General features: G+C 39.5%; 1 protein-coding gene across 2 annotated transcripts in view; it reads left to right on the plus strand.

Annotated features, from left to right (window-relative positions):
- CLTC (clathrin heavy chain) overlaps positions 1 to 23,345 on the plus strand; it is an 81,307-nt gene that overhangs the window by 31,801 nt on the left and 26,161 nt on the right. For both annotated transcript variants that reach the window (XM_008271197.4, XM_008271198.4), the window contains exons 5-14: positions 1,832 to 1,945; positions 3,180 to 3,353; positions 7,988 to 8,185; positions 11,337 to 11,537; positions 14,464 to 14,616; positions 14,702 to 14,824; positions 15,449 to 15,586; positions 15,687 to 15,851; positions 15,997 to 16,177; positions 18,690 to 18,853. In XM_008271197.4, the coding sequence (XP_008269419.1) occupies positions 1,832 to 1,945; positions 3,180 to 3,353; positions 7,988 to 8,185; positions 11,337 to 11,537; positions 14,464 to 14,616; positions 14,702 to 14,824; positions 15,449 to 15,586; positions 15,687 to 15,851; positions 15,997 to 16,177; positions 18,690 to 18,853 (1,611 nt within the window). The remainder of the gene's footprint in view (positions 1 to 1,831; positions 1,946 to 3,179; positions 3,354 to 7,987; positions 8,186 to 11,336; positions 11,538 to 14,463; positions 14,617 to 14,701; positions 14,825 to 15,448; positions 15,587 to 15,686; positions 15,852 to 15,996; positions 16,178 to 18,689; positions 18,854 to 23,345) is intronic.

Genomic DNA, 23,345 nt, shown 5'->3' on the forward strand with positions numbered 1-23,345 from the left:
TCCTCCACTGCACTCCCGGGCCACAGCAGAGAGCTGGACTGGAAGAGGAGTAACCGGGACAGAATCTGGCGCCCCAACCGGGACTAGAACCATTCCAGAGTACCAGCACCGGAGGTGAAGGATTAGCCTAGTGAGCCGCAGCGCCGCAGGCCAGAGTATTAACCTGCTGCACCACAGCGCCAGCCCCCCTTAGTAATTTTTTATGAACACTTTTCTTTCAGCTGTTGATATCCTTTCTTTTCCAGAGAACTTAAGTTCATTTTTTTGTGTTTAGCATTTATTTATTTATTTGAAAGGCAGAGTGACAGGAGAAATAGAGGGGAAAAGAGACCATCCAGTCACTGATTCACTCCCCAGATGACCTCAATGTCTGGGGTGGGTCCAGATTGAAGGCAGTAGTCAATGAACTCCCTCCTTGTCTCCCACATAAATGGCAGGGACCCAAGCACTTAGGCCATCTTCCACTGCTTTCCTGGATGCAATAGCGGTGAGCTTAATTGGAAGCAGAGAAGCTGGTACTCAGCCTGTCCTCAGATACGGGATGCCAGAGTTGCAGGAGGCGGCTTAACCTGTTGCACCGTGAAGCTGACCCCATAAGTTGATATTTCCAGCTTTACTCCGCATAAAAATCATCAATGTTGCTAAAACGCATGTTTCTGTGGCATACATTTAAAGTGTCTGATTAATAAGTGGCACCCATGATCTGCATTATAAAAACTTCCTGCGGAGGTTCTTAGCTCTGGCCATATATTAAAATCACCTGGACCAAATTGAAGTACTTTGTATGTTAGCGTTCTTGGTTGCAGATAGCAGAAACCAAGTCTTGATTAGACTTGGTTGATTAGAGCATTAAAAAGTTTAATGAAGGGATTTAGGATGGTTTACAATTGTAGGAAGGCAACACAGCCAAGCTTGGAAGATGAGGAGGAATAAGGGAAAATGGGCAGCAGCCAGGATTTCAGCTAAAAAGGATGTTACAGAGTTCTGAGAACTATACCGCTAGATCCCTGGAAGCCATTTTGACTTGCTATTTCTACCTCTAAGAGTAGAATCTCTGAGTTCTGGTAACTTTGTATCTTGCTGTTTTTCTGAACTACAGTATAGACAGAGTCACATGTCCTCATCTTGTCCCTAAGAAGTTTGGAAAACAAGTGTTTGGTACTTCTGAAATGAAAGGCAAGCTCCAATTGCGTCTGAACTTGTGAAGAGTAAAATGTGCTCAGAGGTGCAGTTCTGCCAGAAATTTTAGGATCAGCTCTGAACCAAGGAAGACGAGGATAGAAAGCACTGATACTTAGAAATGCATGGATGGAATTAAAACAAAAGACACAGGTTTTGGAAATTAGATATTATCCTTAAGACACTAGATTAGGACTTTTTTTTTGAAATGTCCCCCTTGAAAAAGCTTTAATACTGTTTGATAGTATCTGAAAACCTATTTATAGGTTCTTGAGCCCATTTAATACATGGTACTCTTCTGTCTTTTGTAGTCTGCCGCAACTTTTGAAGGAAAAAATCATTTTCTAAGTACAGCTAATTATCCTAATGAAGAAGGAGGCTCTGGGGCTTAGCACTATGGCATAGTTGGCAGTTATAGAAATGGAATATTATAGCATATGACCTCTTGAGACTGACTTTCCCCACTAAGCATAAAGTCTGTCAGAATTTGTTCCTTTTTATTACTGAGGAGTAGTCCATGGCATGGATCTGCCAAGCAGTTTTGTAACATTCACTTATTTTAGTCACTTTGATTATCCATTTTGGGGCTACAAGTAAGATTGCTGTGATAAACTACTTTTGCTCTAGATTTAATATATTTTCTTTCCCACAGTTACATATCATTGAAGTTGGCACACCTCCTACAGGAAACCAGCCATTTCCAAAGAAGGCAGTGGATGTTTTTTTCCCTCCAGAAGCGCAAAATGACTTTCCTGTTGCAATGCAGGTATTTTAAATAAAATACGTGGACTTTAAAAATCTCTCTTCAAAGAAATTAATCTGAACACTACTCAAAATTTATATAATTTAAATGGTGTATAAGAGAATATTCCTTATTCTAAAATAAGTTTATTATGAAACTTTGTAAAGTGATACTCTGACTTTCGTAATTGGGCCATCCTGCATTGTCTGGAATTGTCTTCTCTATTATAGATTTTATTCATGTTCTTTTATTTAAGAGTTTGGTATATCCCATATTTAAACGTACAATAAAAATGAAGGAAACCTCAAATATTATTAGTTTTTCATATAAACTTACTGTCATTTTTATTTTTTCCCCCAGAAACCTTTTATTTAAGGAATACAAACTTCATACATCTCATAGTTACAACTTCAGGAACATGGTGATTCTTCCCAGTGTACACAACCTCCCACCCACACTCCCACCCCTCTTCCTCCTTCTCCTCCTTCCCCCATTCCTATTCCTATTTTTTACTAAGATCTATTTTCAATAAATAGTATATAAAAAAAAAACTGCCACAACAGTTGAGACAAGGTCTTTTCAAAGTTACTGCTCTCAAAATGTCAATTTCACTTCCATAGATTGTCTTTTAGGTGTTCTATTTAGTTATCACAAGTGAGGGAGAACATATGGTATTTGTCCTTTTGGGACTGGCTTATTTCACTAAGTATGATGTTTTCCAGTTTCATCCATTTTGTTGCAAATGATGATTTTTTTTAACCACTGTGTAGTATTACATGGTGTACATATCACATTTTTTTTATCCAGTCTTCAGTTGACAGGCATTTGGGTTTCCATTCCTTAGCTTTTGTGAATTGAGCTGTAATAAACATGGAGGTACAGATAACTCTTTCATATGCTGATTTCATTTCCCTGGGTAAATTCCCAGGCATGAGATGACTGGGTCATATGTTAGGTCTATATACAAATTTCTGAGGTATCTTCATACTGTCTTCCATAGTGGCTGTACCAGTTTACATTCCTACCCACAGTGGATTAGAGTACCTTTTTCCCCACATCCTCACCAGCATCTGTTTGATTTCTATATGAAAGCTGTTCTAACTGGGATGAGGTGAAACCTCATTGTGGTTTTGATATGCATTTCCCTGTTATTGCCAGTTTTAGAATGTCACCACCTTGAAAATGATATTGGACTAATGTTTTCATTTTCTGTTTCTAGTTTGATTATCTTGCTAAAGTGTTAATCTTCTTTGTACAGATCAGTGAAAAGCATGATGTGGTATTCTTGATTACTAAGTATGGCTATATTCATCTCTATGATCTTGAGACTGGTACCTGTATCTACATGAATAGAATCAGTGGAGAAACAATCTTTGTTACTGCACCTCACGAAGCCACAGCTGGAATAATTGGAGTAAACAGAAAGGGACAAGTAAGAAAATCTTGATGCTTGCATTGTAATAATTATTATTGTTATTATTTTACTAGTTTACTTATTACCTTTAACTTTTTTCCCAAATTATGTGGTAATTTTGTATATCAGAAAATCAGGCCAGTGCCGCAGCTCAATAGACTAATCCTCCGCCTGCGGCGCCGGCACACCGGGTTCTAGTCCAGGTCAGGGCGCCGGATTCTGTCCCGGTTGCCCCTCTTCCAGGCCATTTCTCTGCTGTGGCCTGGGAGTGCAGTGGAGGATGGCCCAAGTGCTTGGGCCTTGCACCTGTGTGGGAGACCAGGAGAAGCACCTGGCTCCTGCCTTCGGATCAGCGCAGTGTGCCGGCCCCAGTGGCCATTGTGGGGTGAACCACTCTGCTTGTCAAAAAAAAAAAAAAAAAAAAAAGCATATATTTGTGAGGTCTAGGGTATTGGGAGGATGTAAGTTAGAGAATATAAAATAGCTGAGTAGAATGAGCAAGTTTAGCCACCTCATGTGCAACATAAGAATTAAAGTTACTTAAATTATATTGTATTAGGCATTTTTGTTAAATAACTGGATTTTAGTTACTCTGAAGACAGAAAAGAGGCTGGCACCACAGCTCACTTGGCTAATCCTCTGCCTGTGGCACCAGCACCCTGGGGTTCTAGTCCTGGTTGGGGCGCCGGAGTCTGTCCCAGTTGTTCCTCTTCCAGTCCAGCTCTCGGCTGTGGACCAGGATGGCAGTGGAGGATGGCCCAAGTGCTTGGGCCCTGCACCCACATGGGAGACCAGGAGGAAAGCACAGTGTGCTGGCTGTAGGGGCCATTTGGGGGGTGAACCAACGGAAGGAAAGCCTTTCTCTCTCTCTCTCTCTCTCTCTCTCACTAACTCTGCCTGTCAAAAAAAGAAAGAAAAGAAACTGTAATATGATATTGAATCTACTTTATTATGGTAACCATTTTACTGTGTATGTATACTATAACATTTTGTGAAACTTCAAATATACACAATAAAATCCATTTTAAAAAAATGAAATAATACATACCTAAGAATACAGCAGTGTGTGAATGCAGTCTCTTTAATCCTATCTCCAGAGAAACTATTAGGCATAAAGTCATCTGGGATTGTGGATGTGTTTGCTTAGTGTCAAAAGAAGTGACTCTTTATGGAAAAAACTATTAGGGTCATATCTGATAGACAATTAAAAATTTTTTTTATTTAAAAGAGCAATATACCATCTGCTGGTTCATTTCCCAAATGCTCCCAATAGCAGGGGCTGGGCCAGCCTCAAGCCAGGAGACTAGAACTCAATCCAGGTCTCCTATTCAGGTGGCAGGAACCCAGATATTTGAGCCATCACTTGCTGCCTCCCACGGTGAATGTCCATTGGCTGGATCTGGAATTGGAAGTGGAGTCAGGATTAAAACCAGGCCTTCCAGTTTGAATGTGGGCATCCCAAGCATTGTCTTAACCACTGTGCCAAATACCTGTCTTGGACTGTACTTTTTATATGTACAGGACAGATTATCAAGTACAAAGAAGAGAGTTCTACCTGTATCCCTTTCCTAACCCCTTCATTAAGTATTACTAAATATTTAATGGTAGAAAGTGATATGTTACAGTGCCTATTATGGGGTGTATGGAAAGTTTTCCAGTTGGATAGGGAAAATAGTAACTTCTAAATATATCACATTTGACAAACCTCACCACTTGGCAAGTAGTTCTTTTTCTGTGCTTTTTAGTATTTTCATGTAATTAAAAATATTCTGACAAGGAGGTATGTTATTTTCTAAAACATGGCTAAAATTTAAAAAACTTCATATTATTTATTGGTCTTACCCTTTACTAGTTTCCCTCCAAATAAATATTTTTCCTGGATACTAAACAAAGGAAGTAGATAGTAGGGTTTTTTCCCTTCATTATTGAATTAATTTTTGAAAAGTATGTATATGAAGAAACAATTCCCCTGGGGAAAGAGTCCTGTCTGTCTATCCTAGTGTCAACTCCAAACTTAGGTGCTTCTGTTTTGTGCTCTTATAACTTACATAGCCCTCCTAATAACACTTGTCATTACTGAATTAAAGTGGCTCACTTAACTATCTCATTCATTATTCTTATAAAAGGGGCTTATCTTTGTTTAATTAAATTTTTAGCACCAGTTAGTGTCTGGCACAAAACTACTTGTAAAAAATTTTGTGCTTTCAGTATTCAGTAGCATGTGTCTTGGAAAATCAAGAATGAGGGGTTGCCACTGTGGCATAGCAGGAGGTTAGGCCACTGCATACAACACCAGCGTTCCATATGGGCACCGGTTCAAATCCGGACTGCTCCACTTCTGATCCAGCTTGCTACTAAAGTACCTGGGGAAGCATTGGAGGACAGCTCAAGTGCTGGGGCTCCTGCACCCATGTGGGAGACCCAGATAGTGGGGGAAAAACCCCACTATCTACTAAGCCAGAAGAGTCTCCTGGCTTAGGCCTTGCCCAATCCCAGTCATTTGGGGGTGAGAACCAGCAGATAGAAGATCAATCTCAAAATTAATTCCTCTCCTCCCTCTTCTTCCCTCTCTCTCTCTCTCCCTTTCCCTCCCTCCCTTCTACTCCCCATCCCCCCCTTTCTCTGTAACTGTCTTTCAAATGAGGTGATTTCCCCCCCTCCCCCCCCCAGAAAGAGTGAGTTGGCTTTTTGGTAAACTAGATTAGTGACTGATGATCATGTATTTGTGAAGCCAGGGACCTTTTTTATTTTTCCTGCTGTGTGAATGTTTTAAGATAATGCTTAAACTAAAATAACTTGAATAATTCCACTGTATGTTTTTGATGTTCATAGATGTGATTCTGGGATCTAATTGATAACTTTCTCTTCCCCTCTACAGATTTTCTGTGTTAGATTGAGTAACAAGATGAATGTTTTAATCTTCAGTCTCAGCACTGAGCTCTATTCTTTTACTTAAATATGGCTAATAGGTGGGCATATGCCCAGAAGGGAGAGATGTGTGCCTTCATTAATATAAAATTGAAAGATGACATTATAGCCAACTTCTGGCCTAAATTCTAAATTTGATAAATTGAGTACTGTAAAGTATAAAGGAACCTTCTAAGTTCCCTATAATTTTTTTGAAGTACTGGTTACTAGAAATTTGCTAGAACATTCTTTTTTTTTTTTTTAAAGATTTTATTTATTTGAGGCAGACTTACTGAGAGAAAAGTCTTCCATCTGCTGGTTCACTCCCCAGATGGCTGCAATGGCCAGAGCTGGGCTGATCCAAAGCCAGGAGCTTTATCTAGGTCTCCCATGTGGGTATGTGGGCCCAAAAACTGGGCCATTTTATACTGCTTTTCCAGGCCATAAACAGATAGCTAGATCAGAAGAGGAGCAGCCTGGATGTGAGGATGTGAACTGGCACCCATATGGGATGCCGGTGCTGCAGGCAGAGGCTTAGCCTACTATGCCAAAGCACAAACCATATCCCCCCCCCCCCCCCCCCGGTGTTTTTTTTTTTTTTTTTTTTTTTTTTTTTTTTTTCACTTTTTTTTGGCAAGATTTATTTATTTATTTGAAAAGCAGAGTAAAAGAAGAGACAGAGCCTCCATCTGCTGGTTTACTACCCATATGGCCGCAACAGCTTGGGCTGTGCCAGGCCAAAGCCAGGAGCTTCCTCCAGGTTCCCCATGTGGGTGCAGGGGCCCAAGCACTTCCCAGGCACATGGAGGATTGAGGGTAATAATTCTCCAAACAGAAATCCTTAGGAATTACTCTATCAATGCTGTATTTATAAACACATGCTTTGTACCTTGCATTGTGTTAGGTGCCAAAGAAATGTAGCCAGTATACAAGCTGATTTGTAAGAATTTAAATTTTAAATTTTTTAAAAAATCTTTACATTAAAAAGGAGATACCCTATATTTCTTCCAAGTGAACTTTAGGTTTTATTTGATTTAATAGCTTCTTCAGTCATTTTCTGTAGGTTGTCATGATTGTGTTTCCTAAGAATTTATAAGCCATGCAGAGTTGTCTTTTAGAACTCAGTTCAGTGGAAATCTTTTTGTTTGTTTTAAAGATTTTATTTATTTGAGAGGTAGAGTTATAAACAGTGAGTGGGAAAGACAGAGAGAAAGGTCTTCCTTCTGCTGGTTCAGTTCCCAAATGGCCATGATGGCCAGAGCTGTGCTGATCTGAAGCCAGGAACTAGGAGCTTCTTCCAGGTCTTCCATGTGGGTGCAGGGGCTCAAGCACTTGTGCCATCCTCCACTGCTTTCCCAGGCCATAACAGAAAACTGGATTGGAAGAGGAGCAGCCTGGACTAGAACCGGTACCCATATGGGATGCCGATGCTGCAGGCGGAGGATTAGCCTACCACAACACCAGCCCCAAGTGGAAATCTTAATCTTTGATATTGACCATGTTAAAAATGAATGGATGATATTAAAACAAAAAGAGTTTGTGCAATATGAAGTTATTTGTGTTACCAAATGGTCATAATTTAGGAATCCTTCAGTGTCTTAGCATCCCCATGGCATTTGTTTTTAAATCTGCTTAATCTTTTCTTTCCTGGTCTTTTTTGTTTTTCTTTTTAAAAATTGATTTTTTTTAATGGTAGCAAGAAAGCAGCTCTCATTTACAGGTATTTTTTATTCTTTAAATTGTAGGTTCTGTCAGTGTGTGTGGAAGAAGAAAACATCATTCCTTATATCACCAATGTCCTACAAAATCCTGATTTGGCCTTGAGAATGGCTGTCCGTAACAACCTAGCTGGTGCTGAAGAACTCTTTGCTCGGAAATTTAATGCTCTTTTTGCCCAGGGAAATTACTCAGAGGCAGCAAAGGTGGCTGCTAATGCACCAAAGGTGAGCAACCCTGAAACTGAAGTTTTCGTGATTGGATTAACATTCATAGTTTCTGTTTGATACCACTGGAAGCAGAACCATTTTTTACAAAGAAACTAACCATTTTTCTTCTTTTTATTTGAAAATTTCTTTGTTTTTTTAAAATTTTATTTGTTATACAAGTTTCGTATATTTCATATATACAGATTTAGGAATGTAGGGATACTTCTCCCCCTATCCTGCCTCCCATCCAAGCTCCAACCCTTCTTCCTCCTCCCTATCACATTCCCACTCTTAATTTTTACAAAGATCCATTTTCAATTTACTTAATGATCATATAGTTAACCCTACACTAAGTAAAAGAGTTCAACAAATAGTTTGAAGAGGAAGAAAAAAAGCTGTTCCTCAACTGAAGAGGCAAGGACTGTAAACAATCATCGAATCTCAAAATGTCCATTTCACTCTTAAACATTACATTTTAGGTACTCTGTTAGTTTCCTCGGATCAGGGAAAAAAATGATATCTGCCTTTTTGGGACTGGCTTATTTCTCTAAGTATAATGGTTTCCAGTTGCATCCATCTTGTTGCAAAAGACAGGATTTCATATTTTTTTATATCTGAGTAGTACCCCCATCGTGTGTATATACCATAGTTTCTTTATCCAGGCAACAGGTGATGGACATCTAGGATGATTACATGTCTTAGCTTTTGTGAATTGTGCTTCAGTGAACATGGGGTACAGAAAACTCTTCAGATGCTGATTTCCTTTGGTTTGGATACATTCTCACAAGTGGAATGGCTGGATCATATGATAGGTCTATATTCAGATTTCTGAGGTATGTCCATACTGTCTTCCACAGTGGCTACACCAGATTATGTTCCCACCAACAGTGGATTAGGGTGCCTTTTCCCCCACATCCTTGCCAACATTTGAAAGGCAGAGGTACATGATGAGGTAGTGGTGAGAGATCTTCCCTCTGCTGGTTCACTCCAAATAACTGCAGTGGCCGTAGCTGGGCATGTCTGAAGCCAGGAGCTTCTTTGGGGTCTCCCATATGGGTTCAGGGACCCAAGCTCTTAGGCCGTCTTCTGCTGCTTTCCCAGGCACATGAACAGGGAGCTGGATTTGAAGTGGAACAGCTGAGACTCCCAACTAGTACCCATATGGGATGCCAGCACCGTGGGCGGTGGCTTCACTGCTATACCACAACGCCATCCTATGACTAACCATTTTTATGTTATGTTTTCCTTTAGAAGAATATGACAGTTACTTGTTAGTGCCTCTACATTTGATTAATTACTTTTCTATACTGTAGATCTTGTTTGCTTTAAAAATAATTCTTAAAACGATTTATTTGGTTGGGGCCGGTGCTGTGGCACAGCGGGTTAAAGCCGCGGCCTGCAGCTCCAGAATCCCATATGGATGCCAGTTCGAGTCCTGACTGCTCCTCTTCTGATCCAGCTCTCTGCTGTGGCCTGGGAAAGCAGTACAAGATGGACTAAGTCCTTGGGCCCCTGCACCCACGTGGGAGACCTGGAAGAAGCTCTTGGCTCCTGGCTTCAGATCAGCTCATCTGTGGCTGTTGCGGTCATTTGGGGAGTGAATCAACAGAATGGAAAACCTCTCTCTCTCTGTCTCTCTTTGCCTTTCCTACTCTGTGTGTGTAACTCTGACTTTCAAATAAATAATTCTTTAAAAAAAAAAAAAAAAGGTTTACTTGGAAAATGAGAGAAAGAGGGGCAGATCTCTCCAACTCTTTGTTCACTTCCCAACAGCTGGGACTGGGCCAGGCCAAAACAAGGATCTGGGAACTTAGTTCAGGTCTCCCACTTGGGTGACAGGAACCCAGTTGCTTGTTTCCCCAAGATGTACATTACAGGAAGCTGGAATTGGTATTGGAGCTGGGACTGGAACTGCTGTCACCCTGAGATTGAAACATCCCAAGCAGTTTCAGAATCACTCACACCAAATGTTCCATCCCTTCCCTTGTAGGAAGAATATGTAGATCTTTCCAGGTGTGGCTTACATAGATAAAATAATGTTTAGTTATTTAGATGTAACATTCTTGGACTTCATAAATGATAACTAGCGATTTTATTTACAAAAATTGAAAATTAAACAATTCCTGTCCTGTTTGTGATAGGTGGAGCTATAAGAAATTGGACTTAATCAATTTCTATCACCTTTTTATTTTTTTGTAAAGATTTACTTATTTATTTGAAATAAATACACAGGGCTGGAGGCAGAGAGAGAGGTCTTCCATCCACTGGTTCACTTCCCAGTTGGCCATAATGGCTGGGGCTGTGCTGATCAGAAGCTTCTTCGGAGTCTCCCACGTGGGTGCAGGGGCCCAAGGACTTGGGCCATGTTCTGCTGCTTTCCCAGGCCACAGCAGAGTGGAATCAAAAGTGGAGCATCTGGGACTCAATTGGTGCTCATTTGGGGTGCCAGCACTGTAAGCCGTGGCTTTACTGGCTATGCCACAGCGCCAGCTCCTTCCCGTCACCTTTGATGTTGGTTGGTGTTGGACTGAATTAACAATTTCAATTTTTTTTTAAGATCTTATTTATTTTATTTGAGAGGTAGATTACAGACAGCGGGAGAGACAGAGAGAAAGGTCTTTCATCCACTGGTTCACTCTCCAAATGACCGGAGGTAGGACAATCCAAAGCCAGGAGTCAGTTGCTTCTTCGAGGTCTCCCACATGGGTGCAGGAGCCCAAGTGTTTGGGCCATCTTCTATTGCTTTCCAAGACCATAAGCAGAGAACTGGATGGGAAGAGGAGCAGTTGGGAAATGAACCAGCGCCCATATGGGATATTGCACCACAGGTAGAGACTTACCCACTAAGCCACAGTGCCGGCCCCCAGACTATTATTAGCTATAAAATTTGTACTTGATATAAACTTGGAATAATAACCATAACTGTTCTATTATTATTACTTACTCTTTTACATTTATAAAAAGATATATTTCTGATTCTGATCGGTTTTATAGCATTGAACCAGAGATAGGACAAATATGACTGAGTCTTTATTATACATGGTGTAGATTTGAAATCGGGTGTTAATAGATCAGTTCATGCTTAAGGAGTGCCCTAAGTGATCTGTGGAGTAATTAGTGTGATATTTGGTTCACTTTTGAGTAAGCTTAATATTTCTCGTTGTTAAAGGGAATCTTGCGTACTCCAGACACCATTCGTCGGTTCCAGAGTGTCCCAGCCCAGCCAGGTCAGACTTCTCCTCTACTTCAGTACTTTGGAATCCTTTTGGACCAGGGACAGCTAAACAAGTATGAATCTTTAGAGCTGTGTAGACCTGTACTTCAACAAGGTCGGAAACAACTTTTGGAGAAATGGTTAAAAGAAGATAAGGTACATTACTTTGTATTGACATAATTTTGCTTTGATTCAGTTAGATACAGTGTTAACAAGTAACATTCATTTATTTAACCTGCACCAAAATGTCCTCATCTGTTTATTGCTTATAAAAACAGCATAAGCATTCATTGTATGTACTTACTTTCTTTTGAAAATATATTTATTTTAGTGTATGTTGAGGTAAGATATCATTGTTTTGTTTAGGTTTTGAAGTGGAATTCAGGATTCTTGATAAGAGGTTAAAACTACTAACGAGGAAGCAGATTGCTGTCCTTTTGCTTTAGGAAAAGCTTATGAGATGCTTCCTTCAGCATGTAATCATTTCTTAATGTATGGGGGACTCATTTGGACGTAGTAACATAAGAATACCTCCCATATTCTGCACTTAAGATACACAGTACTTCTATCTGTACAAGTGTTTTAATGATTTCTTTTAGAACTTCTAAACATCATCAAAATTGTTGTATTTGCTGCTGGTAAACATATTTGGATATGTAAGAAAAACATGGTATATAAAATTTTGTGTCATACATATTAACAAGACAACAGGATGTGCAGTTAGCAGTGAAATACTGTTTTCCAAAGTGTTTTCACAGAATGTTAATTAGTGTTACACAAAAAAGTTAACTTGTTTTTTTGAAATTTAAATATGAAACTTTAAAAAATTAGAGAGGCAGAGACAGAGAGAGAGAAGTCTTCCATCCGCCAGGTGCCAGGAGCTTCTTCTGGGTCTCTCATGTGGGTCCAGGGGTCCAAGGACTTGGGCCATCTTCCACTGCTTTCTTTGGCACGTTGTTAGGGAGCTGGATCAGAAGTGGAGCAGCTGGGACTTGAACAGCCCCCGTGTTAGATGCCAGCACTGCAGGCGGCGGCTTTATCTGCTATGCCACAGCACTGGCCGCTCCCTATTTTCTTATATCCAGTTAGTACTTACTAATTTCTCTTAACACAGTTCATGTCACAGTACCATACTTTATAGAGCACATTATTACTTACGTGGAATAGTGACTAAGGATCAAACTGTAGATATTATTTATTTGTAAAACATCAGGTTTAAGCCATCCATCAGTGTTGATCCTTTCATACCACCATTTTTAAAAAATGCCTTTCTACACCATTATAGTATAGAATTGTCATATCTTAAAGCATTGTCAAGCACTGAGACAGCAGTATTTCAAGCACTCTGAATGGTGAATAACTTAATTGTATTATACCTTTCAGCATTAATGTATGTTGAAAGTATTTTTTTAAAGATTTTATTTATTTGAGAGGTAGAGTTACAGACAGTTTGAGGGAGAGGAGACAGAGAGAAAGGTCTTCCATCCGATGGTTCACTCCCCAAATGGCTGCAATGGCTGGAGCTGCGCCTTTCTCAGACCAGGAGCCAGGAGCTTCTTCCAAGTCTCCCACATGGGTGCAGGGGCCCAAACTCTTGAGCCATCTTCTACTGCTTTCCCAAGCCATAGCAGAGAGCTGGATTGGAAGAGGAGCAGCTGGGACTAGAATTGGTACCCCTATGGGATGCTGGCCCCGAGGGCAAAGGACTAACCTGTGCCACAGTGCCGGCCCCTATTGGAAGTATTTTTACATTGCTAGTTCTAAGTCCTCATTTCTTGACCCCGCCTCTGGTAATCTTACAGGATACTGGAAGATAGTTCCTCAGAGTTGGAATGCTGGGACAGGAGTCTCTGCTGAAGAATAGTTGCTAGCCACCTGAGGAACTTTTTCAAATTTGTCCTAATAGTTTGACCTAAGGAGGTTTGGGATTGGCCAAGTTGCTTGGTTGATCTGCGTAACAGGATGAAAGCTTTGTGGGTATCATTACATTTTTTTGTCAGTGATCATTTGGGATCTTTTTGTGTTAGACAGTGGTCAACTCTTCATTAGTGAGCATGTTCAGTTAGGTTGTATAGCCTCATAAAACTTATTTTTTATAAAGACTTGTCCGTCTCTGAAGTAACATTTGAAAGTGGAAAATCCACTCTTTAATTTGTAAAGCGGAACTCTATTAGAAGACTAATTTCCAAATTGGGCAGCTGACTGAATAAGGCAGATTGAATGGTGGAGAGGGAGTTATATATTGCCTACAAATTCCAAAATTTTTATGTTTGACCCTGTGAAATTAGAATGTACTGTCTTTAACCTTAAGTCCTAAATTTGAGAAGATAATTAAACTAGATTGTTTAGACACATAGGTTACAAACTAGTTGTGATAATCATCATTACAGTAAACCTGTTGAGCCTCTCAGTAACAGGCAGAGTTAGACAGTGAAAGAGAGAGAGAGAGAGAAAGGTCTTCCTTCCGTTGGTTCACCCCCTAAATGGCTGCTACTGCCAGCGGGCTGCGCTGATCCGAAGCCGGGAGGGAGCCAGGTGCTTCCTCCTGGTCTCCCATGCAAGTGCAGGACCCAAGGACTTGGGCCATCCTCCACTGCCTTCCCGGGCCACAGCAGAGAGCTGGACTGGAAGAGGAGCAACTGGGACAGAATACAGTGCCCCGACTGGGACTAGAACCTGGGGTGCCAGTGCCGCAGGCGGAGGATTAGCCTAGTGAGCCACAGCGCCAGCCAAAAATTGCTTTATTTTTGAAAAATTGGGATCATGTGAGTATGATAAAGGAATATTCTTACATGTGCAAGATTCTACTTTAAATAAGGCACATAGTTGATAATATCTGTAGTCACACAGTCTTGGTGAGCTTTTTAATATTTATTTAAGTAGGTCAGGAGGAGAATTCTCCTGAGACATTGCTGTGAATACAAATTGAGTCTTTACCAACCACAGTCCCTGCATCTTTTTAATGTATTTTGGGAAATTGAGTAAGTGCCTATCACATTAGCTATTATTTATAGGGAGGTGGTGTCAGTTGCTCATTTTTAAAATGATTCATGGGTCACTAATCTCTCTTTCTTGTTGATAGCTGGAGTGTTCTGAAGAACTGGGTGATCTTGTGAAATCTGTGGACCCTACTTTGGCACTTAGTGTTTACCTGAGGGCTAATGTCCCAAATAAAGTCATTCAGTGCTTTGCAGAAACAGGACAAGTCCAGAAGATTGTGTTATATGCTAAAAAGGTGAGTTCAGTGAAACAATAAGAGTATTTAAATACTATAAAAATGAAACGTTGCAATAGGACTTACAGTCTTTGTCCATTTTTAGGTTGGATATACCCCAGACTGGATCTTTTTGCTGAGAAATGTAATGCGCATCAGTCCAGATCAGGGACAGCAGTTTGCACAGATGTTAGTGCAGGATGAGGAGCCTCTTGCTGATATCACACAGGTAATGGCCTTAAAATGTATTCTGTAGAATTGATGGAAGTGCATGCACAGTTTGGGGGGATTTGACTTTTAAACACTTTGGAGAAGATTGGATTGAACTTTCAGTTTTTAGAAATTAGAGCTGTGCCTGTATACTTGGATAAACCTAACATGTCTTACGTAAAAAGCAAGCTGCAGAAGAATGGACAGTGTGAAAACCATCTATGTACTGTTGAAAAACATATAAAACATACTGTCTTCCTTAGAGATGTGTATTTTAAAAATGAAAAACAGGATAGTGACTGCCACTGGGTGATGAGAGACAGAAGAGATGCATATAGGAAGTGTGAGTCAAAGTTCTTATTGTTTATGTTTTTTGTTTTTACAAGTTCATAAAAATTTTAAATGCATCAACTTGATTACATTTTGCTATAATATCTTGAAATATTTTGTAGTTGTTTTTACTAAAAGCAATTAAGTTCTCCAGAGGACAAAAATGTATTCTTAAGTGTGAGATTATGTTGTTCAAATAATATTCTGTAAATCTGGCCTTGAGTTTTTATATGTAATAGAAGAGATTATGCATAATTTCATTGACATTGTCAATAGTATCTTAGAGCAGTTTCTGTGTTTTCTGTTTCTGTAGATTGTAGACGTCTTTATGGAATACAATCTCATTCAACAATGTACTGCGTTCTTGCTTGATGCTCTGAAGAACAATCGCCCGTCTGAAGGTCCTTTACAGACACGATTGCTCGAGATGAACCTTATGCATGCACCTCAAGTATGTGATTTTGTTTTTTAGACATGTTTCCAGCACTATTTTACTGTTATTCAGAGTTTGCAGATTGGTGTCAAATAAACTCCTGTCTGTGGTTTTATAGGTTGCAGATGCTATCCTAGGGAATCAGATGTTCACGCATTATGACCGAGCTCATATTGCTCAGTTGTGTGAAAAGGCTGGCCTGCTGCAGCGTGCGTTGGAGCACTTCACTGATCTGTATGACATAAAGCGTGCAGTTGTTCACACCCATCTTCTTAACCCTGAGGTATTTCAGTTTCTTACCTAAAAAAATGTTAGTTATGAATTACTGGCATATTGAAAATGTTTTGGTGGTACTGGATGATACTAATTTCATATCACCATGAGATTCAACACAGTTTCTTTGTTTCTTTCTTTCTTTTGTCCTCTAGTGGTTAGTGAATTACTTTGGGTCCTTATCAGTAGAAGACTCCCTAGAATGTCTCAGAGCCATGCTGTCTGCTAATATTCGTCAGAATCTACAGATCTGTGTTCAGGTGGCTTCTAAGTATCATGAACAGCTATCAACTCAATCTCTGATTGAACTTTTTGAATCATTCAAGAGCTTTGAAGGTAAATAATAAGTGTTTGTGGGGTTTTTTTTGTTAAGATTCATTTATTTGAAAGCAGAGTAACAGAGAGGGAGGGAAAGAGGTCTTCCATCCAATGGTTCATTTCTCAAATGGCTACAGGGGTTGGGGCTGGGCTAGGCTGAAGTCAGGAACTTCTTCCAGATCTCCCCTGTGGATGCAGGGGCCCAAACACTTGGGCCATCCTCTGCTGCTTTCCTAAGTGAGTAAGTAAGAAGCTGGATCAGAAGTAGAACAGCTGGGACTCGAACTGGCACTCATATGGTATGCTGGTGTTACAGGCTGCAGTTTGACCTGCTGTGCCACAATGCTGTCCCAGGTTTGAGTTTTTAAAAATTAAGATAGCCAAGGAGAGGGTTATGATCAGACCATTAGAAATTGCATCTAATAGCTTAATTTTATGGAGCATATTCATATTTTAAATTTTATTAAGATTATTAAGGCCCTTATACATTAAATCTTAAGAATATAGTGAATTGCTTGGAGATTTTATAGGTGAATTAAAGGCGGAGTTTTAAGAGAAAAGTATGTATAGTTTTATCATAGTTTTATAAGATCTGGAGACTAATGACCAGTTATAATGTTTCATATAGGCTTTTATAATGACAAATAATTCTACCCAAGAACATTTTGTGACTTTTCACTTTATAGTAGGGGTTCTCAGTCTTTGTACTGTTGACATTGGGAGCTGAATCATAGTTGCATGCAGGTTGTTGTGTGCAAGTAGGATATTTAGCAGCTTCATTGGCTTCTAACCAGTAGCATCAGTTAAACCAGCTGTGACAGCCAAAAATGTCTCCAGACATTTCTAAATGTCACCTGGGAGGAAAGTTACCTTAATTGATAACCACTGATGTGCAGAGTACTAGTGGAATCACCATTGGGTGACTCCTTAGATTCACCTAAATTCTGATCCCTGGTTTTTCTTTTCTTTTCTTTTCTTTGTTGTTGTTGTTGTTATAATAGTAGTAGTACTCCTCTAGACAGAAGAAAGGATTCTATATTCACTTTCTTAATTTTCACAGTTACTGAATGTGCACTGCACACTAAATTTACACTGTAGTATGATAGCCACTAGGCACATGGAGCTATTTAAATGTAATTTAATTACATTAAATAAAGTTTAAAATTTCTTCACTCTCTCTTGCCATGTTTGAATTGCCTAAAAACCACATGTATTAGTGGCTACCATATTGGACACCACAGAGAACATTTTTATCATGCAGAAAGCTTTAATTTTTTTTTAATAACTTGAAAAGCAGAGTTGTGCAGAGGCAGAGAGAGAAAGGACTTCCTTCTGCTGGTTTATTCCCCAAATGGCTGCAATGGCAGGAGCTAGACCTCTATGAAGCCAGGAGCCAGAAGCTTCTTCCGGGTCTCCCAAGAGGGTGCAGAGGCCCAAAGACTTGGGCCATCTTCTTCTGCTTTCCCAGACCATAGCAGAGAGCTGGATCAGAGGTAGAACACTGGAACTTGAACCGGCACCCATACGGGATGGTGGCACTGCAGGCAGCATCTTTACTCATTATTCCGCAGTGCTGACCCCATAAAGCTTTATTGAAAAGCACTTGATTAAATTCTTTCCAGATTATTTTTGTATATTTCCTATTAACTGTACATGGATAAGTATCTGATAATAGGGGACTTTATTTAAAATTTCTCATATAAAATATTATGTAATAATTAACTTCCCCTATTTCTAAATTCTGTACTTTATTGGAGTAATCACTTAATTGGACTGGATTAATTATTCCTGAGTTGTTGTTGTTTTTTTAACATATCCTTTATTTATTTAAGAGGTAGAGTTACAGACAGAGGGAGAGACAGAGAGAAAGGTCTTCCATCTGCTATTTCACTTCCAAAGTGGCCACAGTTGCCAGAGCTGAGCCAGTCTGACTCCAGGAGCTTCTTTTAGGTCTCCCACGCAGATGCAGGGGCCTGCACTGGAGCCATCTTCCACTGCTTTCCCAGGCCATAAGCAGAGAGCTGGATTGGGAGAGGAGCATCTGAGACTTGAACCAGCGCCCATATGGGAAGCTGGCACCACAGGCGGAGGCTTGGGTTACTATGCCCAACAACGTCCCCTGAGTTTTTTTGGGTTAAAGATTTATCTGTTTGTTTGAAAGGCAGTTAGAGGAATTTAGGGGGAGAGAAGGAGGGAGAAGTGGCAGGGAGAGAGATTTTCAATTAGCTGGTTCATTCCCCAAATGGCCGCAACAACCATGGCTGGGCCTCACTGAAGCATTGGGGAACTGGATGGGCAGTAGTGCAGCTGAGACTTGAACCAGCACCCATTTGGCATGCAAGCATCACAGGTGGTGGCCCAACCCACTATGCCACAATGCCAGCTCCCTTATCGAACACTTTCAGCAACTGATTCATACCAGTATCTGGGACTGTTAAGTGAAACAGTTTGTTTTTAATTGCTTGGATATTTTTCAGTTCTGTTTTCAACAATACACCTATATTTAATTTCAATTATTTATTTCTTTAAGGTCTCTTTTATTTTCTGGGATCCATTGTTAACTTTAGCCAGGACCCAGATGTACACTTTAAGTATATTCAGGCAGCTTGCAAGACTGGGCAAATCAAAGAAGTAGAAAGAATCTGCAGAGAAAGCAACTGCTATGATCCTGAGCGAGTCAAAAATTTTCTCAAGGTAAGTAACTGTTTTTGAGTAATGCATTTTCTGGTTGGATTGAAGAGCAGCAGTTCTGTAGGAGTTCAGTTACAGTTTTAAAATATACTTTTTCTCCATGAGATTTTTTAGCCTGCTCAAATTGTGTGTGGGATTATTTCTTCTAAACTTAATACTCTGTGGTTTCCTTTGAAATAGAGAAGGAAATTGGTAAGTAATACTTACAAATGACCATCTGGTTAAAAGAAGAAAAATATAGCACCAGTTCAAAGAAACTTTCCAAAGTTATTTATCTTTGTTGTCATTTTAGAATATCATTTAGGCTTTCTTTTGAATATTAAGTGATCCTCTATCATTTTGAGGATCTTTTCTTGTAGGCATAGGGGTCTGTTGGCTAAAGGATATGGGTTTATCTCTGTCATCAAATCTACCTAACTGTAGAAGCTAAAGTATTAATCCTATATAATTTATAAAGTAAAGGTGAAACCAGATAAGCTCAACTTTGTGAATCATGAATTGTTACAGAGAATTAAGCACTGCCTGTGTTGGGTGAGTGCAGAGCGATGGTTTAATGATTGTTAACTCTAAAATATACCTGTGGGAAGTTAATTTTGTTTAATGTTTAACTTTTAGCTTTATGTTCATACTTACCAGTTACTATGTGAAGAAAATAAAGCTTTAAACTTGGCAACTGTCTGTAAAAGACCAGGGAAACTAATATAACACTCCAGTCACCACCCTCCCCCTGCCATATATATGTAGATAACACACTCTCCGTCCCCCCTCCCCCTCCCTCTCTTTCTCCCTCTCTCTCTCTCTCTCTCTATATATATATATATAAAGTGATATATATATATATATAATGTATATATACATACATGATTCCAGAGACTGTATGTAAAGTTCCAATTTGTTTTTGCTTTTTGCCTTCTGGAATAATTGATTGGAAAAAAAAAAACAAATTTTTTTTTTTTTAAAGATTTATTTATTTATTTGAACGAGTTACAGAGAAGGAGAGGCAGAGGGAAAGAGGAATATTGATCTTCTTTCCACTGATTCACTCCCCAAATGGCTGCAGCGGCCCAGGGCTGGGCCAGGACAAAGCCAGGAACCAGGAACTTCTTCCAGGTCTCCTACGTGGGTGCAGGAGCCCACGGAGTTGGGCCGTCCTCCACTGCTTTCCCAGGCATGTTAGCAGGGAGTTGGATTGGAAGCGGAACAGCCAGGACTTGAGCTGGTGCCCATATGGCATGCTGGCACTGCAGGTGGTGGCTTTACCTGCTATGCCACAGCACTGACCCCCAAAATGTTTTCTTTATGATCTTTTTTATTTGAGAGAAAGAGAGGCAACCCATCTGCTTCTTCACTCTCGAAGTGCCCATAATGTCTGGGACTGGGCCAGGCCAAGCCAGGAACTCAAATCCAGGTCTCCCATGCGGGTGGTAGGAACCCAATTACTTGAGCCATCATTATGTCTTTCCAGGGTCTACATTTGTAGGAAGCTGGGGTCAGGAGCTTCACGAGGTATTAACCCTAGGTATTCTAATATGGGATGGTGGTATCTTAACCACTAGACTAAGTACCTGCGCATATTTTACATATATATATGAAATTTAGTTCAAAAAATTAGACTTATCCCACTCCCAAGCCATAGTTTGTAGATAACCTGTAGTTGTGTTTACAAATTGGTCTTTTTAAGAAAGTACTACTTTTAGGGGTTTTACTGTAATGACATTATCAAAAGTGTGAAATTTCCCTTCATGTTAGATTAAAAGATAAACTTTCCAAAAAATATATACCTTTATACTGTCTTGGCTATCACAAATTTTCTGGATAAATTGGCTGATATGTATTTGAACCCAAAGACTTTAAGTGTGAGATGAAGAAACCCTCCAAATGAGAAAGACTTCTCTATGCTTGACTAGTATACCCATAACATTGGTTAACTTCCTCTTTTGAGTCTCATTTTTGTTTCCTTTTTTAAAAACAGATTCTTAGTTGATTTCTTTTTGCTTTTGTTAAGCTCTGAACCTTTATGATTTTAGTTAACAATTTCTTTAATCTTGGATCTTGGTATTTGAGGTAATTTAGTTTTCCTTTATATGCTTAATTATATTTTTTTAAGATTATTTATTTGAAAGAGTCACAGAGAGAGAGGGAGAGATAGATCTTCTGTCAGTTGGTTCACTCCCCAAGTGGCCACAATGGCTGGACTTGGGCCATCTTCTGCTGCTTTCCCAGGTTCATTAGCAGGGAGCTAGATCAGAAATGGAGCAGCCAGGACTTGAACCAGCACCAATATGTGTTGCTGGCACTGCAGGCGGTGGCTTTACATGTTACGCCACAGTACCAGCTCCAATTATGATATTCTTAATATTGGAAAAAGCTCATTTGGATGCTAGAATGGTCTGTCTTGAGTTGTCTAGCGCCTATCATATAACTAGATGAGGAGTCCCTCTCCACACTTTTGGATTAGGTTCAAGTTTGATATATAGTAGTTGAGTACATGTTCTATTTCAAATGTTAGCCATCATTTGGTTTTTCAGTATATGTCTGGTTATTATCTGAGGCAAGTCAACTATTGTGCCTTCGCCTCAGTTTCTTCTGTCATTGACTATTCATCATGCACCTTAGGTGTTATATTTCAGGGGTAACCATTACTAATATCTAAGCTGTGTTGATGGGTCTTGATAATAAAGTGGGATCTGTCTGCATTTCAATGTTTTCTCTAGGGTATTTCTGTGTGTGTTGGTTTGGTTTTGGTTTTGTTTCTGACTTACTGAAGGAATTTCCAGCCTGAATTAAAGATAAACCTACTATCTTCTGTTTAATTGGAGATGAGAGCTCAATATTAAGATACTTCTAACATTTTCAGCCTACTCATTACTCAGAATGAGTATATTAAATTTACTCACTTACCTGTATTGACCTGCAAAAGTAGCTATAATGCCTCTTACTATCACTGTTTAACTTGAAGATAATTTTTAGGTATTAGTGGCTTGATAATTGAGTGAGAAGAACACTTCTTGAGCTAATCTCAAGTATCTGAATGCCAGTCATGTACTAGCCGTGAGGAATACAGAGATAAGTAGAATGTGTTTCCTTTAAAGTACCCTGTGTGCGGGATGAAGCAGTGTCAATCAGCATCATTTGACCCTTGCCCTAAGTTTATAGAATTACAGCTCTTTGTAGAAAGTGTAGAACTGTTTTTTAGACTTGAATTCCTCCTTGCTACCTTTGATCTTATTTTTGCCATTGTTTCATTCCTGCTTTTGCTTCAGCTACACTGGCCTGCTTACTATTCCTGGAACTCCCACAACCCTGTCCTGCCCCAGGCTTTTGCTTGTGCCCTGGACTACTTTTCTCTCAGACCTTCCTTCATACCTTCATGTTTCTAATCAGATGTCATGGGGAGGATGTCTCAAATTACCCTATCTAAAATAGAACCGATTCTTACCCCATTCTCACCTTCCTCTTATGCTGCCTTGTTTTATTTTATATAACAGCTACCAGAATGAGACACTAACTTCTACCACTAGAACATATGTCCCTTGAGGGAATGCACTCTGCTTACTTTGTTCCCTGCTATATCTTTAATGCCAAGAATAGCATCTGATACATGGGTACTCAATAAGTGTTTGTTAAATGAACAAATTCATGAAGAAAATCTCTGAATGTATTTATATATTTTCAGTTTGGGCCTTAGAATATTTAACCATTATAACTGGAGGCTAATTAACCATTTAATAAATAATTTAAAGTGTTAATAATATTACTTCCATGTATGAAATCATGTGCACTATTAGGCAGTCAAGAAAATTTCCTGGGTTTTAACTACTTTTTCAGATTTTCTATTGGAATACAGTTTGTTATCATCGTCCCAGAAATCATAAGTACCCGTACATGAGAATGAGAACAATTAATCATAGATTTCTTACAAGAATGTTTTCCCTTATGTTACGCAATAATATATGTAATATGTTATATGTATATCAGAGAATAAGGAAGAAGACTGATGTGTTGATGCTCAATATTTGGGAAAACTTGACCTAATCAAGTTTTGGCATAGGAAGAAGATTCAGATTTTTTTTCTAGGAATGATTGTAGCAGCCCTTAGTACAGAGTTTCCATGGTACTAAACAAATGCTTGCTTTAGACTTTCCTTAATGTGAAAAATCTGCAGCTGGACTTCCACTTCAGATTTACAGCCATTTTAAATTGGAGCATAGCTCACAGATTTTGCTTGACTATCTCACTTGAACACATCATTGACTAATCTTCATATTAACTTTTAATCGGGTGACTGGTATGCTGCCCGAGTCTTAAGAATCATTGTATTCTAACCTAAAAATAATGTTCTTAGAGGCTGTCATTGGGGAAAGTCCTGACCTGCCTAGGTCTGTTGCCTTGGTAGACTGACTTAGAGGAATCATTTATTGAGGAATGTTGCGCTGTGTATAAATGAATTCCTGATGGAAACTGTTGTTTTTTGTGCTGTACCTTATGTCTGTGG

Source organism: Oryctolagus cuniculus, chromosome 17 (assembly GCF_964237555.1).
Source record: "Oryctolagus cuniculus chromosome 17, mOryCun1.1, whole genome shotgun sequence".
Lineage (NCBI taxonomy): Eukaryota > Metazoa > Chordata > Mammalia > Lagomorpha > Leporidae > Oryctolagus > Oryctolagus cuniculus.